At 37.6% G+C, this 21,833-nt stretch overlaps 1 protein-coding gene across 1 annotated transcript; it reads left to right on the top strand.

Annotated features, from left to right (window-relative positions):
• Positions 1-1,538: 1,538 nt before the first annotated feature.
• Positions 1,539-21,482, top strand: LOC145903973 (piezo-type mechanosensitive ion channel component 1-like). Its single transcript, XM_082992172.1, has 56 exons — positions 1,539-1,676; positions 1,759-1,851; positions 2,004-2,126; positions 2,464-2,506; positions 2,676-2,785; positions 2,867-2,986; positions 3,077-3,188; positions 3,316-3,417; positions 3,590-3,752; positions 4,025-4,105; positions 4,273-4,314; positions 4,929-5,010; positions 5,083-5,210; positions 5,281-5,427; positions 5,556-5,699; positions 6,102-6,180; positions 6,401-6,582; positions 6,821-6,969; positions 7,124-7,250; positions 7,340-7,460; positions 8,137-8,294; positions 8,768-8,956; positions 9,020-9,109; positions 9,369-9,569; positions 9,738-9,853; positions 9,921-10,009; positions 10,140-10,250; positions 10,847-11,009; positions 11,210-11,418; positions 11,810-11,953; positions 12,011-12,179; positions 13,021-13,110; positions 13,176-13,246; positions 13,312-13,403; positions 13,846-13,927; positions 14,010-14,177; positions 14,249-14,409; positions 14,466-14,542; positions 14,760-14,855; positions 14,990-15,164; positions 15,478-15,666; positions 15,924-15,981; positions 16,281-16,404; positions 16,533-16,680; positions 16,806-16,892; positions 16,957-17,087; positions 17,152-17,310; positions 17,765-17,912; positions 18,164-18,352; positions 18,650-18,742; positions 18,954-19,129; positions 19,990-20,112; positions 20,176-20,258; positions 20,443-20,620; positions 20,687-20,776; positions 20,920-21,482. The coding sequence occupies exons 1-56, from the start codon at positions 1,610-1,612 to the stop codon at positions 21,080-21,082; spliced, it is 7,005 nt and encodes a 2,334-aa protein (XP_082848298.1). The 5' UTR covers positions 1,539-1,609; the 3' UTR covers positions 21,083-21,482.
• The last annotated feature ends 351 nt before the right edge of the window (positions 21,483-21,833 follow it).

Raw genomic sequence — 21,833 nt, 5'->3', positions numbered from 1 at the left:
TTTAGTAAAAACATAAAAATCCAAACGCTTTTTGCACGGGTGTGATGTTCTGTAATGTTAGCAAAACATGAAAAAGCTTGCTTTCACCAACATTAGAGTAAAATATAACAAGAATACGAATACGTGCTTTTCAAAAATGAGACAAACTCCTAGAATTAAAGACAGTATTTTATTTTCTCCGACGTTGGCAAATTTGGGGAAAAAGGATATTATGAGAAATACACATAGCCTATACAAGTTTAAGTGATGAGCTGCAAACAGGCCCACTGTTTCTACATATTACGCCTCATCAGTATATATAATTGGTGAAGGTCTTGATGCGGTCTTGCCATATAATTTAAAACAGACGAATACTTCCCCTTTGTGGCGAATTTCTGTAGTCGCTGTCAACCACTTGGGTACGAAACCAAGTAAAAAACCTCCGGTGATGAGCCTATCCCAGATGGAACAACCTTAATTAGTTCGCAGTCTATATGTTTTTTGTGGCTACATTTTTAAGACGTCTTAATGTTGCAAAGGTTTACTTTGCAAAAGATCAACTCTTCCTCATTTCTACTAGGGCTAGGCTATTATGAGCCAGCGCATTTAGGTTATTTACGTCTATACAGAACGGGAATTTTTTGCGTCGGGCCTTCATTGGCTGTTTGACCAACCAAACAAAACAATCTTTCAAGCAAAAGCAAACATTAGCCTTCCGACTTTGTTTCGGAAAGCACTTAAATTCGTGCGTGCTGTTTTCATCGCCCACTCCTCAGCTGTGTCGAATGGTTGGCTTTCGTTCGCTTCCATCGTTAGATGATGTGGGTATCCCAACGACCAGGACCAAAAAAGGCACGCTGGGCAGGTGATTGGCAGCAGTATGGTCGAGCGCCCGACCCATATTCCTGTCCAGGATATCCTGGGTTCAAATCCCGAAAATTTTGAAAATTTGTTCTTTTAGCGCAGTTGGTCCGCCCAACAACGCAATATCATTGATAATCAAGTTTAAATAAAAAAAACACATAAGCACGAATAGCCTAAAATTAGTACATTTTTTAGAAACAAGCAGCACGGCATAAAAAAAAAGTTCACATAGGGGGATATGTTCCGCAATTCCTCAAACATTGAAACTGACATGTCGTGCGATGACATAAGATGACTTTATCACATACAAATAACGATGGTTTTACGCCTTCGGGACGCGATTATATTTATGCAGCCACAATTGAGTATGTACGAACATAGCTCTGCAGAATTTTTTAGCAAATTGAAAAAGATTTTCCAACGCGTGCATTGCTATAGTTTCGTATAAGCATGACGCATCAGTACCAACAGTCCAGCGAAAATTTAGCAGGAAAGTTCATTCATTGCGTGCAGATAAACCCGGCGAGTTACGCATGACTGCAAATAGGGCAGTGTCATGTGGTGAAGGGAAGAAAAATGCCACCTCTGTTTACATTCTGGTTCCAGTGTGTGACTTAGGCGTTGCGTTGTACTGTCAAGACGGTATTTACTTACTTTTATGGTTCTTTTAACCGTATATTCTTCAACTAGTTACAGGGGAAAAATAGGTGTAATTGCATGGGCATTCAAATCGTCTTCGTCAAATGACCTGATTGGAGAAGACAGAATGGCAGTGATAGTGGGTACCGCAAAAGTGTGTTATTGGATCGTTCTGCCTTTGGTGTTGCTCGCAAGTATGAGATTTTTTTTTTATTGTTGTATTGAATATTTATCAAAAGAAAAATGGCCTCACCTTTTGTGTTTACTTTTGTACAGGTGTCATTTTTCGCTACAACATTTTGTCTGCAGTTTATTTGTTATTCCTGCTCATTATTCCATTTTCTCCAAGATTATCACCTTCAACTACTTGTAAGTGCAAACGAAATGACCTCTAAACACTTTTTTGTAATAATTGGTTTTCTATTTGTACATATTAACACTATTTTATTTGCAATCTAATTATTATTCTGGTTTTTGTGCAAATGTACTACAAATGAAACCACTAGTATTTTTACTTTTAGCTGTGTGGCGAGCATGGACATTGACCATTGTCATTGTTTCTTGCTTATTTGTTCTTGGGCATGTTGGATTTCAAATTGCCTTGTTGGTAAATTCTCCTTATGGATCTCTTGTTGGATCAGGATGTTAGTGAACAAATTTATAAATGAAAAATTATGTTGTTGTTATTTTTGTAAACTTATCTGGACTTGGTAACTAAAAATGTTTGACTTGCTAAACTTAAACAAACACAAAATTTTGTGTTCTAAAGTTATGTGTAGCAATGAAATTAATGCCAATGTTTTGCCAAGTCCATTATCCATAGAGTGCCTTTGTTTAAAATTCCTTGGTTAATACACAGGGGAGGAACAAATCAACCTCATTATAACACTCAGCTGTCAACAATTTTATCTAGGGAATTACTCTTTAATGTTTTAATATGGGGCAATTTTTTGCAATTTACATGCTTCTTTTGATATTAAGGCTCAACTGCAGAAAGCATTGCAAGGTATATTGGATTTCAACGGTAAGAACAACGGTTACCTTCCCTTCACAAGTTTTTTCGTTGCATTTGTAATCTTTTATTGTCTATCATCATGACTTAAATTGCACTGACACCAAATTTATAAAGTTAATATGAATTTACCTATTTGCAAGTGACCTCCGCTTACTTTTATTTGTGTGATATTAACCAGGTTGGACATAGTTGATGTTGGAAACATTTTTCGACTGTTGCTCCCGGATGTGGTAGTGTTCCTGATATCATTGCTGACCTATATTGTTGTGAAGAAGTCATCTGGTATGTGTTTTTGCAGCATTATTTAATCCTGTATACCCTACATGTAGCATGTAAACCTTTGTTTGAACTATGCTTTCTTAGGGCAAGTGCGTAATGACACTGTTCAGCAGGATGACAACTCTATTTCCCGGAAGCAGCAGTCATCATTAATTTATCTAAGAAATGCCACCATCATGTGTTTCACTGTACTGTTTATGGCACTGGCAGGTAACAATAACTTCCATGTTACTCAAAACCAGAATTGATGTTTATGCAAATCTAATAATGTTTAATGGTTAAATTGTATTTCTGTTCCAGGAATCGCCTTCCCAAGTGTAATATCTGCAGTGTATTTTGTAGTATTCATTGCTCTCTCATTTGTATGGGCTTTTAACCAACCATTATTAACACCTGCTGTTGCAGCTCTGAGGTGGGCGTGAGGGATATGATTGATAATTATTTAATGTTCCTAACTTGATTTGTTACCCCTGCATATTATATTGTACGCTGGCTTGTGTATATTTAGGTCAAAATTAACACAATGTTGCTTTATGTAGGGCGGCTCTGTGTGTCCTGACAGCATTGCAGCTGCTCATGCTGTATGTGTATCAAATGGCCTTTATGCAGCATTACATCTTGTCAACATCCATTTATGCCAGGTAATTATATAGGGCCACTGTTCGACCTAATAGGACATTTTTTTATTAATGGCAGTGGTTATATAATTGGTTTGGTAGTTAAAGTAACAGCCTAAATAAACTATACAAAAATTTGATAATTAGACAAGAAAAATGCAAAGTAAATTTAACCTGAATTATGAATTGCATTTAGGTTATTTGGCATAACTCCAATCATTTCAACCAACTGCAATGCAACATTCAGACTTCTAGTGTATGGCAACATCAAGTGGTCTGTGTTTGTCAGCCCAGCATGTGTATTCACACTGCATTGGTTAATGGCCATCGGTGTAAGAATGTTTTATGCTGATCTTCAGGTAAATTAAATAAACCCTTGGATGAATGAAATATATACTGTATAACCAGTGTTTGTTTATTTGCATTTGCCATACTGTACCATCATTTTTGCATGTGTCATTTTTGCATTGCTCCTTTTTGCTGCTAAAAGGACAGCATCATATAGCAAGTTCTAAGTCGTTAATGACCAACCAGATTTAAAATTAATCTGTTACACTACGCAAACCAAATCAACTAAACTAACACATCAATTACATATATAACCCTCATATACCACCATTTCCGGCACCAGATGCTTTCAACTGCACACATAGTATCTCCGGAAAATGGAGTTGTTCATAAAAAAGGCAAGAAGGCCAATGATGAAAAGAAGGTAACTAAAGTGTAACAAGTCCTTTGCATTAACTTCATTTTAATTTGGAGAATAACACAGTTTTCAAGAAAACTTTTGATAAATATCTGCTGTGTTTTTTGATTTGTTTTTAAAACACAGATAACACAAACTAAAATACTTCGCAACAAACAAAAACTTTGTCATAGGCGGCCTTGAAAGCCTGTGAAGAAATGGCTGTAACAATACAAGTGGGCATATACTGCATGTGTTAGTGCATCTATTAGCTGTTTGGCGTGTGGTTGTGATTTACACAACTATTACTTAGCATCCATTGCATGAAGCAGTCTTATTTATCCCTGAGATCATTTTGCAACAATGATTAATTACGGCTCACCCTGTGGTGGTGTTAGTGGTGAAGAGTGGATGTGTAAGTCATTATTTTTAGACTGGGACCCCCCAGCTTCCGGCAGTGTTTCAAGTACCTGCTGCAGTCGTATTGGTTGTTAGGTACCTGACACTGACATTTTTTGCAAATACTGCAACATGACAAAACATTCTTTTGCACCACATTATATGTCAATGGCTTGTTTGGTAACCAAATAGGCCTGATTTGCTGGGTTTGGGTTTTTGGTAAATTGAACTGTAGCCTTTGGGATATATTGTCTCAAGAGATATGGCAATGATTATTGGTTCACTGTTTGTTTTTTATTTTGGTTATGCCTTGAAACACTTGTTCAGTTTTTTGTGCACAAAACCTCTTGTGTTTTTGCATCTGTTTTTCATCCATTTTGTTTTCTAAAAAAACCTTTTTAAACTTCAAATTGCCTTTTTATTCAATTTACACTTTTATCTCAATTCACAGCCTCTTGTTCAATCAGAAGAGCAACCTCAAAATTATGAAGCTATTGAACAACCTATAATCGCAGCAAGCGATGAAGAAAAAGGTTTGTTGCATTTTTTTAATGTAGTAAATCTGCAATGCAATAAATAATCTGGAAAATCTGTACTACCTTTAGATTTGGAGGATACAGATGGAAGTACAAAGGATAAAGGGAAAAAGGAAAGCACTTTGGTACAAATCTCGCGATTTCTTCAGGAAGTTAAAATGTACAGTTTCTATGTGGTGGCTCTGATTATAATGATGGTAAGGATCAGTGTCCTAAACTTCTTTACGTATTAAAAAACACTATTTTACAAAAAAAACCTTGTTGCAGTTGTGGAGTGTGACCTACCACAGCTGGTTGACGTTTGTTCTTTTAATTTGGGCTTGTATTCTATGGATGGTTCCAAATCGATCAAAAGCCACATTGGTGTGTTCACCAGCATTTGCATTATATGGGATGCTTCTGATCTTACTACAGGTCCTAACAACACTCATTTTTTGGTTATATATGAATACATTACTTACCTTTTGACAATGTATTTTGATTAAATACAGCCATGAAATTTTTTGCGTGCAGTGTTTGTTCCAATAAACTCTTTTTTGCAGTTTATTTACGGACTTGATTTGAACGAAGCTGAACTTCCTACCATGATAAATCAGACTGACTCTCAAAATAAAACCACCGTTATGTACTTATCTGCATTTGGACTTCAACATTACCCATACCCGTGCTTGCCTCTTGGTGCCCAGGTAAACCATGTAAAAATGTTGTGGGTATGTTGACATACTGTAATTTAAGCATTGCCGGTTTAAAAATGAATGTTTTCCTGTTGGTAAGTCTATTGCGGAAATATTATGCATGTTATATGCGCAAAAGAGCCATAATAATCAATGAGAGCTCAACAGCTGCACTGATGAGACCTTACAGGTCGAAACAGTGCGTGTATACACCCTGTCTGCAGCTCTCATTGATTATGCATGTATTGTGTAAGTGTTATTGTTTCGAATTAATGTGTGAATAGGTTAATTTGCATATCTTTTTGGTTAAAAAATTATGATATAATGGGTGTAATGTCTTCTGTATGGCTAATAACATCCTTTGGAGGCCTTTGATGTGACTCTTGGAAATACCTAATTGACATTGATCTACAGGTGTTGTATTTCTGTGCTTTTCTTTTGGTTTTCCACCAGTTCATTTACATCCGAAAGCATGGAGGCTCAAGAGGACAAGGTGACGATTTAAGGGTTTTAAAATTTATCCGTATTAAAACATCATAAAAAAATGCACTGTTTCCAAATTATAGATTCTGCCTTTGATTATGTAGCCATAAAAGACTTGTTTGGGATGAAATAATTTACAGGTTATCTAAAAAACAAATTTAACAAAAAAATTGTTTCAGTGTGTTTTTGTTATGTTCGTTAATAAATTCAATTTGTGAAAATTTGTGCAGCTGAAGCCTCTTCAGAGTCAACATGGACGGATAAAATGGCAATGTGGCTCATGGAGATGTTTTGCAAATATTGGATTTTTGTTATCATTGGGTTTCACATCGCCATCAGCACAGAAGGTTACCCAACTGGCATAAAAGTGGGATACATGGCGTTTTTTCTTTTGAACATAGCCACTTACACAGTAAGTTGTGTTTGAATGTTTTTCCTTTTCAGTAATTGTAAAGAATGTAGTTTGTCAAATAGTAGCAAGAATTTAAAAATATAATTGTTACTATTGATTTATTTGCAAGTTCAGTAAGCTGAACATATACAAAAGGAAAACTCTGTTTATTAAAGGAACGATGCATGATAATTTGTTTTGCTGTCATGCGAGACAAAACCAGAGGAAACGAATCACAAAAAACGTTTTGTTTATCCAGGTTTCCTGGCTTGCTTGGAGAAAAACACTGACATTGTATTGGAAAGTTCTGGTCTTTTACACGATGATTGTCCTGATTTTAATATACACTTATCAATTTAAGTCGTTTCCTGGCTACTGGAAATCATTCACTCACTTCAACACTTCCCAGTAAGGATGTTATTTTGCAACGTGATACATTGCCTAACTGACATGCTTGTAGATCAATCACCTTAACATTAAAACTGCTCCTAATTGTGCCAAAATGTGTGTTATTTAAAGGTAGAACTATATTAGACATAATGATTATTACCTCGTCATTCAGGTTGGCTGACCTTGGTCTGGTGCAGTCCTCAACTGCTGGGGAGCTGCTAATCATGATACTATTACCAGCTTTGTTTCTTCTTGTTGTGGTGCTTCAACTCCACTATTTCAACAATCGTTTTCTTGAGGTTTGTACATAAAGTCAATTGGACGTGGAATATATATTTTTTTATTTCGGACAATGTCTGTGAGTTAATACGAAAATCCTATGCTGTAGATCACTGGTCGACCCCAACAAATAAGTCGCAGTCCTGGTGGTAGCGTGCACTCTGGGGAAGTGGGAGATGCAGAGAATTTTGAGATGAATGAAATCAATCGTGGTATGTCGGGTGTTGAAGGTTTGTCATGTGTGGTGTTTGCTTGCTTTAATTTTACTTGATTTTTACATTAATCTTGCATTGTTGCTTCTTAAACAAGTGTTCCTCTTTCATAAAATTTGTCACTTTCTTATGTTGTATGTACACAAGTTCTTGTCAGGCATTCATCTGATATGACAAACCTTTGCTTTGTTGCCAACAGTAGCATGATTGTTCTTACCTCTAAACATAACTGTATATATTGAAGGAGTATTAGCAACGCATGGCACATGTGTGTCAGTTGCAAGATTCGTGAATTATGAAATTTTGAATAAAACATAACAGTGTGTAAGAGTGATTAAGATCTTCCCATTCAATCAATTGCACAACTTTGGTCTTGATATACTTCATAAGTGTGATTTATTTATTATTATTCAGTTTTAAAAAGTCCCGATTTAATTGTCATGATAGCATCAAAATTATCTCTGGTTAATTGGACTTGCTCAATTATATGGACAATGAAAATACATATTCCTTTCTGTGATAGTGATTTTTTGTGATAAATATGTGAATTAGACTGGAAAGTTCATCAAGGTCAAATTTTTTTAAAAATTGGTGCAAAGACTTAATACTGCTTCATCTCAAAATTTCAATTTTGCTTCTTGTTCCAAAGTTTGTCATTGCTAACCAATATCCTAATGATCATTTTCGTTTCCAGAACAAGAAAAGAAGGGTTGGTTTGCAAGGATGTGTAACAAACTGTGGAAATGGATTGTTCTTGGTTATAAAGAATTGTCTTCATTTATTTTGAGAGCTTTGGAATTCCATGCATGGCGATTGGTGTTTATAACTGTCTTTGCTGCAGCAGCCTATCAGGTATGCATAAAACATTCCAGATTGACAATCCGCGAAAAACATGTTTGCAACACACCAGAACACATCTGTTTTTGTAAATGTTTTGAATTGATACACAATTACTCGTGAAGAGTGTCAGATGATCAGAGTCAGTATGAGCGTTTATTATAAAGTATATACAAATATTGATTTTAGAAACTGATGATGCATTTTCAGCAAAATTAATATTTCTGTTTGCTAAATATATATATATATATCAGCAAAATTAATATTTCTGTTTGCTAAATATATATATATACATAATAAAAGATTGCACTAATGCTGATTGTGAGAATTTTGTATATCTGCCCAGTAAAGACAGATCAGTCTACTCCACCAAGCAGAATAGAATAATTCCTGTTGTCTGGGCTTTGTTCATAAAATATACTTTTAGGTTTAATAAAAATATCCTATAAACTGTAACAGACTACAACAAAACCAATGCATTTTCACAGGTTTCAGTTGTTTATGCCATCTTAGTGATTATATGGGTTTGCCTTTTGCCGGCCAAAAAGACCCACACCCCACTATTTGTTATAACAATGGTGTACGTTGCCCTTGTCACGCTTGGGACCATGTTCTACCAACTACAATTCATCACAATCAACTACCACCTTACGTACACCTGTAACTTCCTCTCTAAGGTATATACACTATTTTGCTCCATAGAAAGGGTTGTTACAAATTGCTATTATTTTAAATCGAAGGGGTCTTCAGTAAATTTTACCAGCAACATTGTGGATTGGATTGGATTTGGTAAAATGGCTCCTAATGCCATTTTCTTCTACCATGTTGAGGTAATTGTGTGTTAATCTTTTTTTGTTCTTTTATAATTGTTTTATCAACTTGTGAGTCAAAATATGAACCCTTGGTTTACGACGCATATCGATGGTTTCCATCGCTTGTAAACGTATACGATCCCGATAATAAAAGCAAAACTGTTTGCTTTTCGTTTTTTGGGCAATATTAAAAACCTGCGTTGTACAACACTAGCGATATTTCCAAAAAAATACAGCGTTTTACGAATCATCCAACCGCTATCAATTTCCCGAACAGGGATATCTGGCAATTGTGCTGATGATCGCGCTGGAACGAACAATTGTGAGAAAACAAGAGTGGAGGCGGTTGTGGCGCAACGAACCACGATATCCCATCACGGCTTTCTACCCAAGTGTCACACATAAGGAAATGGACGACAGTTTGCTAAATTGCTTCAAATACTTTCTCAACTATTTCTTCTACAAGTTTGGCGTGGAGGTACAGAACTTATAAATTTAAACCAATAGTGGTTGGTGTCGATTAATGGATTTTATTTAAACAAGAAAGTACCATAGATCCATATTTAAAAAAAGAAAAATTATCCAACACACTCGAGTAATTGGCGAAATCACACTCACAACATGCCACGTAAGAATGTATTTTCAGGCCTGTTTCGTCATGACGGTCGTTACCATCTGGGTAAGAATGGACGTATATGCTACATTGTACGCCATGTTGCTCATCATATCAATGTCCATCGCCACAAGACCAGTTTTGTCGAGGTAAAAAATACATAAAAAGGTGAATTTTTTTGTATGTTATTGTTTTCTGACGTGGAGTTTTTCTAAGGTATTGGAGGTTCTACATCATTGTGTTAATCGCTATGCTCGTTGGACAGTATATAATATGCCTGGGAATGCCACCGATGTGGTGCGCCAGTAAGTATCCAAACTGAAAACTTCAAATAACATACAGCTTCTTTGTTTTTTTTAAAAATAGGAAAAAAATTAATAGACAATTTTTCCCACGATATGGCATTCAATTGACAGTGAATATTTTATGTTTCAGATAACAATTATCCGTGGAACTCCCTTGGTAACTCAACCCATGGTAGTCGTCTGATTCGATGGCTTTACTTACCCGATTACGTCGTCATTCCGAACAGCAGAAACCTCATAGGTGGGTACTGATTACATACTGTTGATACTGCAGGACAATCTACCAAGCTGTGTAAAGCGTTCGCAATAAGAAGAAATGCTTTTGCTATTTCCGCTTGAATAGGTGAAACCTGGGTTTTTTTTTGTGTCATTTGTCTGTCATTGACCCAATTTTTTTAGAAATGGCACAAAAAATAAAAGCCATTTTGGACACAATGTCCCAAAGGAAATTGGCTGGTAGATTATTCAAGTTGCTTACATTTTTGCGAACGAAAGTATTATACCGTAAATGACCAAAATAAATTGAAAATGTCCTAAATTTTTGCTGGCATTTCGGTCATTTGACAGAAATTTTTTAGTGAAAAAAAAAACCCAGGGTGAAACTGATATTGACGACGCCTATAGTTGGCAAAATATAAATATATATCAATAAAAACGAAGACCTTTACTGAGGAAAGACGAGTGTTTACAAAGTAGTATATTGCCTTTGTCGGCGATATTTGATCAAAGAATTCGCTACCTAAATTTATGGTCTGTTCCGAAACACACTTTCTGTGCGATATGAAAAACTGCAAATGAACAAATTGATTTAATTCAAACTTACGTTTTTCTTTGCAGCCGACTTTTTCCAGCTGTTATTCTTTGTCAGTCAATTGTTTGTGTTCAAAAACGAAAACACCGCTTGGAAGAACTTTGGTGGTGACAACCGTTACCTGACCGGAGTTGAACTGGATGTCGTCACCATGAATTCGAACCCCAAGAAGAGCTTTTTAATGAGAAAGTATGTATTTAAAAAATACCCGAAAAAGTGCTTTTATTGTCGCACTATTTTTTTCTCAGTCAATAAGATCTTATTTTTTTGACAAACTTCGGTAAATTTTTTGGCTGGAAAATGTAGAATGGAGATTGAAACCAACAATAATTTTAATTCAATCTAAAACAGTCTTCAAACACTTTTACAATGCCATATTTCATTGCAAGGTCTCGCACCCTGCTCGATCAACTCAAGACATTCGTGTTTAAATACATGATATGGGTTACCATGGCAATAATCTTCCTGGCCGGGACATCTCGTATCTCTCTGTTCTGTCTCGGATATCTCATAAGCTTCTTCTATTTGTTGTCACGGCAACAGCACCTCATCGTTGGCAAGCAAAGTCGTCTGATAAAAATTTGGAACCTTATTCTAGGTAAATGCTTATCCTGCCAGGCAAACACATACGTTTTTTTTCCCCAAAACATTGTTTGTGTGCAAATGCATTATGTACTGATGCGTAAAGATTGTTATTGAACTATTGTCTATTCGAATATTTGCAAAACGTCTGGGGAAGAAATAACAATGATTGTTGCTACTGTAGTGATGTTTGCTTTGGGTGGATTAACTGTGACATAGATTTCAAACAAACCGTTTTGGAAAGTAACATATCCTTTACTGTAACCTTCTGATTTGGTAGTTTTCGAACAAATCAAGTTACAAATGCCATTAAATATGCGGGCGGTGTTTTAGATTGCCATAATTTTGTTTAAATCTGTAATCATTTCCGAAAGAAAAATGCGGTAAACATCTAAATTTGTATTCAGGCTACAACGTGGCAGTGATAACTCTCAAGGCATCCCTTCAAATCGCTTCGTGCGTCTACATCGATACCTTGCAGATGCGGGCCTGTGCATTCGTCCAGATCATGAGCCTGGTCTGTTCCTATCCCAGCGGTTACGGACTCACAGGTATCACGTGACCCGAAAAACCCAACATCTTTCCTCTAATATATTTTGTTACCACAGTTCAAACTGTTGCCAACCCTGCATCGTGCGAACTTTCCTACGTGAACGCTGGCTTGTCGTGGGATTTTGTTTGCTTTCTCTTGCTGCTCATTCAACGACGCATATTCACCTCTTATTACTTCTGGCACGTTTCCAACGACATGAAAGCTTCTCTTCAACTGGCAGCTAGGTAAGTGGTTTTTCGGCTGGTATATTAGTTGTGTGCAAGATTTTAAATCCACTAAGGTTAAGGCTGTCGTCTCATCTTCTTCATGGGTTTGTTGAACAAAAAACGGTTAAAAACCTTAATTATCTTCCACTGCGATATATTCCTTGATTCACGACGACTTTACGACTAAGTACAGGAAGTTGTTGTCGTACTTTGCTCATCACCTTCTCCCACAACTTACTTATTTCCCATTTAATGGTGGGCTGGGATGCCACATTCGACTATTTAAGTGGATAAAATTGATTCCTTATTGAGTAACGGTCCAAAATAAATGTAAGTCGATTTCCATTATAAGGATTAAAAGCCGGCAACGTGTGATGATAAGTTATTTTTTTTTTTTCACATCCAAAATATTTCCGTAAGTATCCGTGAAGGTTTGACGGGAGAAAAACACATCATCATTGATTGGTTATTTTTCACTCAGCCCTCGCGAAACTAAATAAACTGATTAAATTTTTGTAAGAAAATGTTTCGGATAAGTCAGACAGTTTAATAAAATGAAAAAAAAATCGATTTCGCCTACATATACATCATCAACTTCTGCATTATGTAAAAAATACATATAAACACTGAAATCTACACTTGAATTGATAAAATAAACAAACAAGTAAAATTGAAATTGGAAACACTGCTATATCTTCTAAACTACAAATAACACTACAATGGAAGGCATTGTAACACAAACGCAAAGATATATCTGCGAATCACATAACAACAACCTACAGCACGAACACACGCCGTTAAACAACATTTATTAATTTAATCCGCCTACAACTGACTGATTCCTTTGCACTTTGTTCAGAGGTGCGGAATTGTTTGAGAAGAAACTTGTGGAGGAAGTCCAGAGTCGCGAGAAGCAGGAGGAAGAGGAACTCGGCATCATCATCCAATCGTAATATCATTGCTGGGAACAAAACTTATGCAATAACAATTTAATGTATATTTTTCTGTACTCAGAATGCAGAGTCTGAAGGACCGATACGCCGATTTGCAGAAGGGAATGAAAGCTCTTACGACGCATACGGATGGTAGGTTATCTATTATGCAGATTGAATAACTTGGTTTGTGTAAAATGTGAAATGTTTTTTCGCAGCAATTCGTGCTGGCGATTATTACATGTTTGAGGAAGACGTAGCGAGGAAAGATTCGACAATGGAGAAGGACGAAATAATGAACCCGGCCAAAGTGCGTGATTATCTGACAGCGTGTCGAGAATTGTTAACTTCTAATATGGTTGTTGATGATAAGTATTATTACTTTGAAATTACTTCTGTTCTGAAAAGAGTTGGATAAAAAGATAAAAAGATTTCAATATACAAAAAGACCTTGTGTCTAAACGCAAAACGTTCTTAAAATAAACTGCGTTCAGAAACAAGGACTTTGTGTATTTTAGGTGTGAATTTCCACTTGTGTCAGGCACAGGTGTCGTTGCAAGAAGGTGAATTTCAGTAACAAAACCTAATATATTGTTTCCTGAAAAGAGGTACTCTACACAATTAAACTGGAAAAATGCAGTGAAGACATCAAACTTTATCTTAAGCCTGACAAATATTACAACATGCAACTATTTATGTTTGGTGTTCGCCAGTTGCTTTATAGAGAAGTGTAACAAACTTGGCTTTTTCAGATGTTACACAAAGTTGGCACAGTGGGTTTGGACGAAACACTCAAGGAACGCGAGTCCGATAAAAAGAAGTTAGAGGACTCAGGTGTGAATTTGTCACAAATATCCGAAGCTATTTTCTCCGACTTTGCTTTTGTCACATCTCCAACTTAATGCTCATATTTCAGTGACCGAGGGATTTGTGGAAAAACCCAAACATGAGGAAAAGACTGATGCTGTCGACGGTGCGGACAAACGTAAGGATACGGATGTGGAGGAAGAACAACCGGAGCAAGAGGATCGAGCGGAAGAGGAACAAGAGGAAGAAAAAGAGAAGAAAACCGAATCGTTTTTCGGTTAGGATTATCATTGAAAATATTCAGACAACAAACCGACTTGCTGTTGACCAAAATCCTTTTGTCTCCAGGCAAGGTTAAGAAGGGCGCTGTGTTCGTTTGGGAGCTCGTTCTGTCCGCCGTGGATTACGCCACCTTGGTTCTAAACAAATCAAATGCGGATTACCGCAACATCAGTCTCCAACTTAGCGCCGAGAAAGATCAGCTGAGTATGGAAATATGCGCCACCGAGGTATTGCTTTTAAATTTAGCTTTCTTTTACCGTGTTTCACATCTGTTACGTCACAGCCACAAGCGTCATCGAGTGATGTTGCCATTGTGGTTGAGGATGGGGCAGCAGAGAGCAAAGGAGAATCCCCTGCCAGGTGCATTTTTATGTTTCCTGATAAAATTGTTGTACGCAATTATCATATGCATCAGCCTTTCGGGCCCTCGTAATATTTGCTTTTTAAAATAACTCTTTGTGTTTTAATGGATTTTGCTTATTTCGACTCTTTTAATATTTTCGGATTCGCTTAAAGTTTTTTTTGCTTGTAAAAAACCTTGTTGTGCGCTGAACGACAACAATATCAAATAACGCAGGAGTGCGGCGTCGAGCGAAAGTGAATATGTGGAGCTAAAACCAATCGAGTTTGACAAAGACCAGCATCGCGCCCTCAGATTCTTCTACGCTTTGTGGTACGTAATTCATACATTTAATATCTCCAAAAAGACGTAATTCATACATTTAATATCTCCAAAAAGGCGTAATTCCGTAATATTTATAGTATCATCTAAAACTAAAGTAAAATGTGACCAGGATTGTTACTTAGGTACTTGGTTATTGCTCACACGGATCTTGTGTGTTATTTTCTAATCATTCTCAACTTGATGTTGAGCGCCTCGATGATGTCCCTTGTTCTGCCTCTTGCTGTGTTCCTCTGGGCTTGCTTCTGCATTCCGCGACCCACCAAGGAGTTCTGGACCTTTGTGTTGGTTTACTTACAGGTTCGTTGTAAAATGGGTAAATTGTTTATACGAAGAGTTTATCTGCTTATTTTGCTCTCTGTCGGACACTATTTTATCGTGTTTTTTTTTACTTTGACAGTCATGAAAGTGAGTTCCAGGACTCACTGTTGAACTTTTGCCGTGAATGTTGTTTATTGTCACTCTAGTTGAGACAGAAACTGATGATGCCAACAGGCGAAATTAACATTTCTGTTTAATAAAAGACCTCGTACACTGACGCTGATCGTATGTTACCCCTTTCCAGAATTGTTTTTACGAATTAAGTCATGCAAACAATCGGCCTTATTTGCAGGTGGTGATCGTGATCAAGTTCATATTCCAATTCGAGTTCTTCCCGTGGAACTCGCAAGCCCAAACCAACCTGAACATAAACGACCCATTCTGGCCACCCCGCTTTATCGGTATAGAGCAGAAGGGGTCGTGGATGGTGATGGATTTACTCGAACTTCTTGCTGTTTTCTTCCACATATCCATACTGAAGGTGAGCGTGAAATACTAATGATGGAAGGTTCAGATTATGAAACCGCGTATGTGTTTTTCTTACACGAAATCCATTGTAACAAGTTTAGTTGTATTACATTAGAACGGGCAGTGCCAAGAAATATAAAGATCAATGTATAATAACATTTGAAATGATCCAAAGGTTAACGTACGTAGCTTTTTTGCCCTGCAACGATAACCTATACATATACAGTTATCAGCTTTAATAAGATTTATGATAAAAACATCTTGTTTCAGGTCAACGGATTGTGGGACAAAAGCGACGCCCTTGAAGAAGAATGTGCAAAAGAAGAAGGTGCGTATATCTGCATAGTTTTGATTGCTATACCCAAGGTGTCGGCGACTCCTGACACACGAGTTAATTGTTCATGGCACGCCAGTTGATACGAGTTTATGTTCCAATACCGTCGGAATATATAAACGTCTATTAGATAGGTTTTAGCATAAAGTTACGTTCTGGAATGAATAATTTGTCCCGTATTTGCAAATGCTATGTAATTTAAACAATGTGGCATCGCGAAACTCATATGGTCAGTGTATATTTTACGCACAAATATGTGGGCACACCGCACTTACATAGAGGTTCTTTGGCAGTTGACGGAACGGACAAAGTTGATGAGCAGCGGAATGAACCGAGTACTTCTCAGCAGGCCGACCAGCAACTAATTGAACAGGAAGCCACTAAAAAGGGGAAGAAAAAGAAGTCGGTCGGGAAAAGGTGTGACGCAATCTGTTGCCGTGGTAACAGAAAAATTATTAATTAGTCGCGCTCGAAATTTTCATTAGACATTCATATGAAACGCATTTTCTCTGTTTTTTTTCAAAAGAGTTTTGTTTGACCTTCAGGGCTTTGAACATGTGCGAACGACCTTTCAAGCATCTTTCATCCATCTTGCACCAGAGGTTCACTGCCGTTACCGACGTCTACATTTACATGTTCCTCTGTGACGTCATAGACTTCGTTATCATTATTTTCGGATATTGGGCTTTCGGGGTATGTAGTGTCACGTTTGGTCTATTTCATACATGTGAAACGTTGGGTAAATAAACTGTTTTTTCTCAAACCCTGAAACAACCTCCAACCATTTGTTAATTTCTCAAGTTATGTTTGTACGTCAGGCTTATTCAACGCAGCAAGCCAATGTCGTATCGAGTCTGCAATCCAATCGCGTCCCCACCGGTTTTCTTGCCATGCTGCTGATTCAGGTAGGCAAATTTTTGCGCGTGGCCCTAAAATTTCCCGGTACAATCTTTTTGTTTTCCTCTGCAGTTCACAATGATGTTCATCGACCGAGCTCTGTATCTACGCAAGAATCTTATCGGAAAAATGATTTTCCAAATTATTCTTGTTGTAGGCATTCACGTTTGGTTGTTCTTCATCCTACCAGCCATAAACCAAAGGTACTAGGATATATTTTCAGTTAAACAGAAAATTGCAGTGTAACAATCGACTTTCTTTTTGCAGGCCATTTTATCAGAACTACGTGGCACAGATCTGGTATTTCTTCAAAACTCTTTACTTCTTCCTCTCAGCTTACCAAATCAGGGTCGGTTACCCTAACAAAGTGTGCGGCAACTTCCTCACCAAATCTTTCGGCACCACCAACCTCTTCTTGTTTAAAGGGTATGTGGGTTTATTCTAGAGCAAACCTTTGCGCTTAAAATAACTAGTTTTGTGCCGGGTGTTTGGGTGCATGATTCCTGGTGACTGAGAATTTTCGACAAACTCCGCATTACATTTCTAGCTATACTAGACCATGCAGTGCCCCTTATCCTTTTTGTCGTGACGTCACATTAATTTAAAAATCTCGCGGCACACCTCAACCCAATTCGTAATTTGAGTTGTGACGTCACAATAGAATTTCGTAATCACATAAACGCAGTCTACCCATGAAGTTTGGACAAGCTTTAGCGAATATTCAACTGATGTAACGTCAAAAGTTTATCAAACATAAAAACGTTAATCAGGATTTTAAAAATACCATGCAGTTGTGGCCACACCGCAGTACACCGGTTGTTGGTCACTTTACTGGATTATCACCAACACCGGAAAAAATGGTCGTTCACCTATTATTTAGATATCGTGCCATACCCTTCCTAGCTGAGCTGACCGCAATCATGAACTGGATGTACACTGAGACGACCATGGGGATGGGAGAATGGATGAAATTCTCATCCATTCACGCCGAGGTGTTTGAGCTTAAATGCTGGAGGGTTTTCGAAAAGGTAATCTATGTGAACTAGCTTTTCAGAGTACTTTGTTTCCAATTGTACAACAAACCAGGATGATATTACGAGCCAAGTGGTCGTTAGTTCAGTGCTGATATTTAAATAAGGGACTTCGATTCTATAATCCAATCCTTACAAACGAACACATCAAATAGGAAATTTTTGTGGCGACTTCGCGTATATTCTTCGTACCGAACCGCGACTACTCAATCTACCGAACTTCGGACGACGTATTTTCCCATTTTTAGGAATATCCATCGCCAAGGGGTGTAGCCAAGCAGATCTGGCTCAAATATTTGATTGGAGGTTTACTGGTGTTCGTCCTTCTCTTTATTATCTGGTTTCCGCTTCTTCTCATGAACGTCGTAATGACGTTTGCGGGTGTGACGAACAATCCTATACAAGTGGACGTGAGAATTACTCTCGGAACGTTTGAGGTAGATTGGAATATGCGTTCTATATTGTGGTCATGCTTCATAAACAGTCATTGTTGAACAAAGACAAGACCTTACAGGCCTAAAGTTAACAGAATTGTTAAGTTGTTGCTCATTATCCTAAAGTATCCCTTACCTGCAAATATCTGATTTAAAAAAATTAGGAGTCAATTTTACACCAAAGGGGAAACTTGTTGTTAGTGTTCCGTCGTTTACAAGCTCATTTGAATTCGGTGTAATGTGAATACGGCTTGTTCAGATATTTTCCAGTAGTTTTGATCAGATTTTGTGATTTTTCAGCCATTGTTTCAAGTAGCAGCTGACACGAGTCAAATCCTTCCTATGACATCGTCTGAATACTCGGCGTTTCAAAGTGGCTTCGCAAAAAATCCGGTATGTTTTCCGACGTTGTTATTATTTTCATGTGCTGGTCTGTTCATGTGGTAAATAATAAATCATAGCATCAATATGATATAATAACCTCAAATCAATTTCAACAAACAGTATATTAAGTTTCCTTAACATAATGTGATTGCATCATGGTAATGCAGAATGCTCAGCAACTACTATCAGTTATGTTTTATCGTCCGTCATTAATTTAAAGACCGCCGCATCGTTTCTGACGAGCTTTTCCAACAACGAAGTGGTAAAAGTGACGATTGACGGCCAATCGAAGACCAAATGGATAATCAGTCCACCCCAACGTGCGCTGCTTGCAGCTAGACTTCATCCAAACAACACAAATGATGTCTCCTTGATGTTCGACTGGACTCTTACAAAGTAAGAACAAAATATAACGATATTGTATTGCTTTTGTGTGCTTTGTTTGGGCTGAAATGTTGACAGATCAATCCCCTATGCTCCAGTTTTTGTGTACCCCAATCGAAGGCACTGTCTGTTTTCGAAAAGGTTGTCACGCAGGCAATTTTTCGGGTTTGTTCGCAATTTATTTTTCTGTTAATTACCTTGGACAAAGGATATACACACTACTCTTTATCTGGTCTCGGGGCTGCAATATTCCATTGACTTGTTATTAACGAAACGTGTTTTGACGGCTAATTAGGACCGAACATGGCTTGCTATTGAAGAAACGTTCTTGCAAGTATGTATATTAGCAACGTGTAGTGCTGTTAGCAGTAGCGGTGGTTGGTCCATCTTGGATAATGTAAAAACCCACTAAACCACACATACGCAGTTCAGGAAATTGACTCGTGTTCATATTACCATACTACTCTATACGCAAATCTAACATTACCAATGTCACTTGTTTCATTTACTTATTTTTAGTTTTTGTCGGTATGTAGATGTGTTCTATACCTTTCCATCAAAACACTTACATCCAACCGTTGTTCCAGTTAATCAGAATCAAAGTAGCCAATATGCCATACACTGAACTGGACAATAACCTTCGCTGATCACAAATCCAAATGGATGTACACAAACATATATGACTAAATAGATGTGTGAATATAAGGCTTGTAGACTATAGTTTGGGAAACTTGTTGGTCAATTTTTAAAAACGTAGATTGTTTTAAAAATACAGATCAAATAACATACTAGGCCAGGGATCCTTTAATAAAAAAAAAAGTGTCTGATGTGAATTGTGAGTAAACATTTCTAAATTATTCGCCTTGCTGCAGAGATTCGTCAAAAACAACAGTGGCCAGTGCAGCTGGATCAAACACGGTCTACCTCGCATCAAATTCACTCGCCAGAAACAATCTGCACAGTCTACTGACAGGGAATGCATCTGTCACTGCCGCGTGAGTTTGTCAATTCCGACCGAGATGTTTCATTTGTTTCAAATTAAACTTGTTTTTGTGCAGAACAATCCTCCAACTCTACCCTCAGTACATTTACTCTCCTGCATCTTCGTCGAAAGCAACGGCCGCCACGAGTTTATACGCAAGTCAGTTGCTTGGCAACAATTAAAAAAAATCCATGTGACATAAACAATCCATAGCGCTGAAATTTTAATACTTTCGATCAAGAGCGTATTAATCATTCATTCGTTAGATTTTGATTGAAGTATAGAAGCTAAAAACATTTCTCTTGTGTGTGTACGATGATAAGGTGAATTTTGCACTTTACAGCTCAGCCAGTCAGCAGCAATTATCTGAACGTGAGTCTCGCCCTTCGAACCGATGCCGTAAACAACGCCACCTCGTGGTGGAGCGTTTTTCAGACCGGCTCCGTGGCCCTGCAACTGCCGATGGTTATACTCAGCGACAAGGTGTCTCCCTCTAGCCTCAACTTTCTCGTCAGCTACGGGTAGGTTGTAGATGTGTGTATTTGTTTTTGTGCGTCGTGGCGTTATGGCAATGCTTTTTAATGCAGGATCATCGGACTCTACGTATCTGTAGTGTTGGTTGTTGGAAAGCTTGTTCGTTCTGTGTTCTGGGGTTCAACGTCTACAATCATGTTCCTGTGAGTATGTAGTTGCCTTTATGCGTCACCCTACCAATATGCTAAATATACAAGGCCACGGAAAATATGCACATGCTGGAACTTTCAAATAATAACAAACGCTTCGCAGCTGACAAATTACGTCTATTTTCCATATGTAACAGGGAGCTGCCGTGTGTGGATCGCATTCTGCAGTTGTGTGATGACATCTTCCTCGTGCGAGAGGAAGGGGAGTTTGAACTGGAAGAGGATCTGTTTGCAAAACTGATATTCCTCTATCGCTCGCCCAAACTGCTTATCAAGTGGTCTCGGGTCAAGCAGGACTGAATCGGTTGTCATCGGAAGGTTTCGGTTGTCGTCGAAATTTTTCGGATGTCGTCGGAATTTTTCGGTTGTCGTCGGAACTTACATTGTTGCAAGTCGTGCAAGTGGCATTAAAGTTGTAAGACCTACTTGTTTGAATCGACTGGGCTTGTGATTATCCTTTCTTTGTTGCAATGATTACTTTTAACGCGAGATTTTACGAGCAAAGAGATGGAAGTAATAGTGAGTTATTAAGTGGCCACTTGTTCCTTGGAAATTCTTCATGTTTCATATTGCATGTGATTGCCTTTTACCGCTTTTTTATATTTATTTTCTGTATATTGTATCACACCTTGGCAGACAAGCTTTGATTATTCCGAATTTTACTGAGGCTGATCGTTTTATAAATGTATCCTTTCGCTGATTGTCGTTTGTGCTTCGTCTCTCAGAACGATTGTTGTGAAAACATACAAGTCATTGACCAGAGGAAGGCCAATGAGACTATATCGTAAATTTGCAATATTTGCAGTAATTTTTAGGGCATTTTAAATAGCTTTATGTCACAAAAAATGAAATCAGCGGCCTGGCAAAGAGGAACACCAGTGTGTTGAAATTAGTGAGGGCAGGCCTAGTTATTAAACCTATTGCAAAAATGATACGTTTCTTTTCAGGCATGATATTTTGTTACTGATTGTTTCCACTTGAATTAATTTAACTACAAAAAATTGCAACAAGTATAGGTGATGCAGCGGAAACACGATGATTACTCAAAAAT

This window comes from Ascidia mentula, chromosome 5, assembly GCF_947561715.1.
Source record: "Ascidia mentula chromosome 5, kaAscMent1.1, whole genome shotgun sequence".
Lineage (NCBI taxonomy): Eukaryota > Metazoa > Chordata > Ascidiacea > Phlebobranchia > Ascidiidae > Ascidia > Ascidia mentula.
This window is presented reverse-complemented; position numbering and strand designations above follow the sequence as displayed.

What these genes read in the sequence shown, in the direction of transcription:
- LOC145903973 (XM_082992172.1), top strand. Translation starts at nt 1,610, where the DNA reads ATGGCAGTGATAGTGGGTACCGCAAAAGTGTGTTATTGGATCGTTCTG. An exon ending in ACTCACTTCAACACTTCCCA is followed by an intron (nt 6,970 to 7,123) that starts GTAAGGATGTTA and finishes CTCGTCATTCAG; the next exon opens with GTTGGCTGACCTTGGTCTGG. An exon ending in TTCGACTGGACTCTTACAAA is followed by an intron (nt 19,130 to 19,989) that starts GTAAGAACAAAA and finishes GCCTTGCTGCAG; the next exon opens with AGATTCGTCAAAAACAACAG.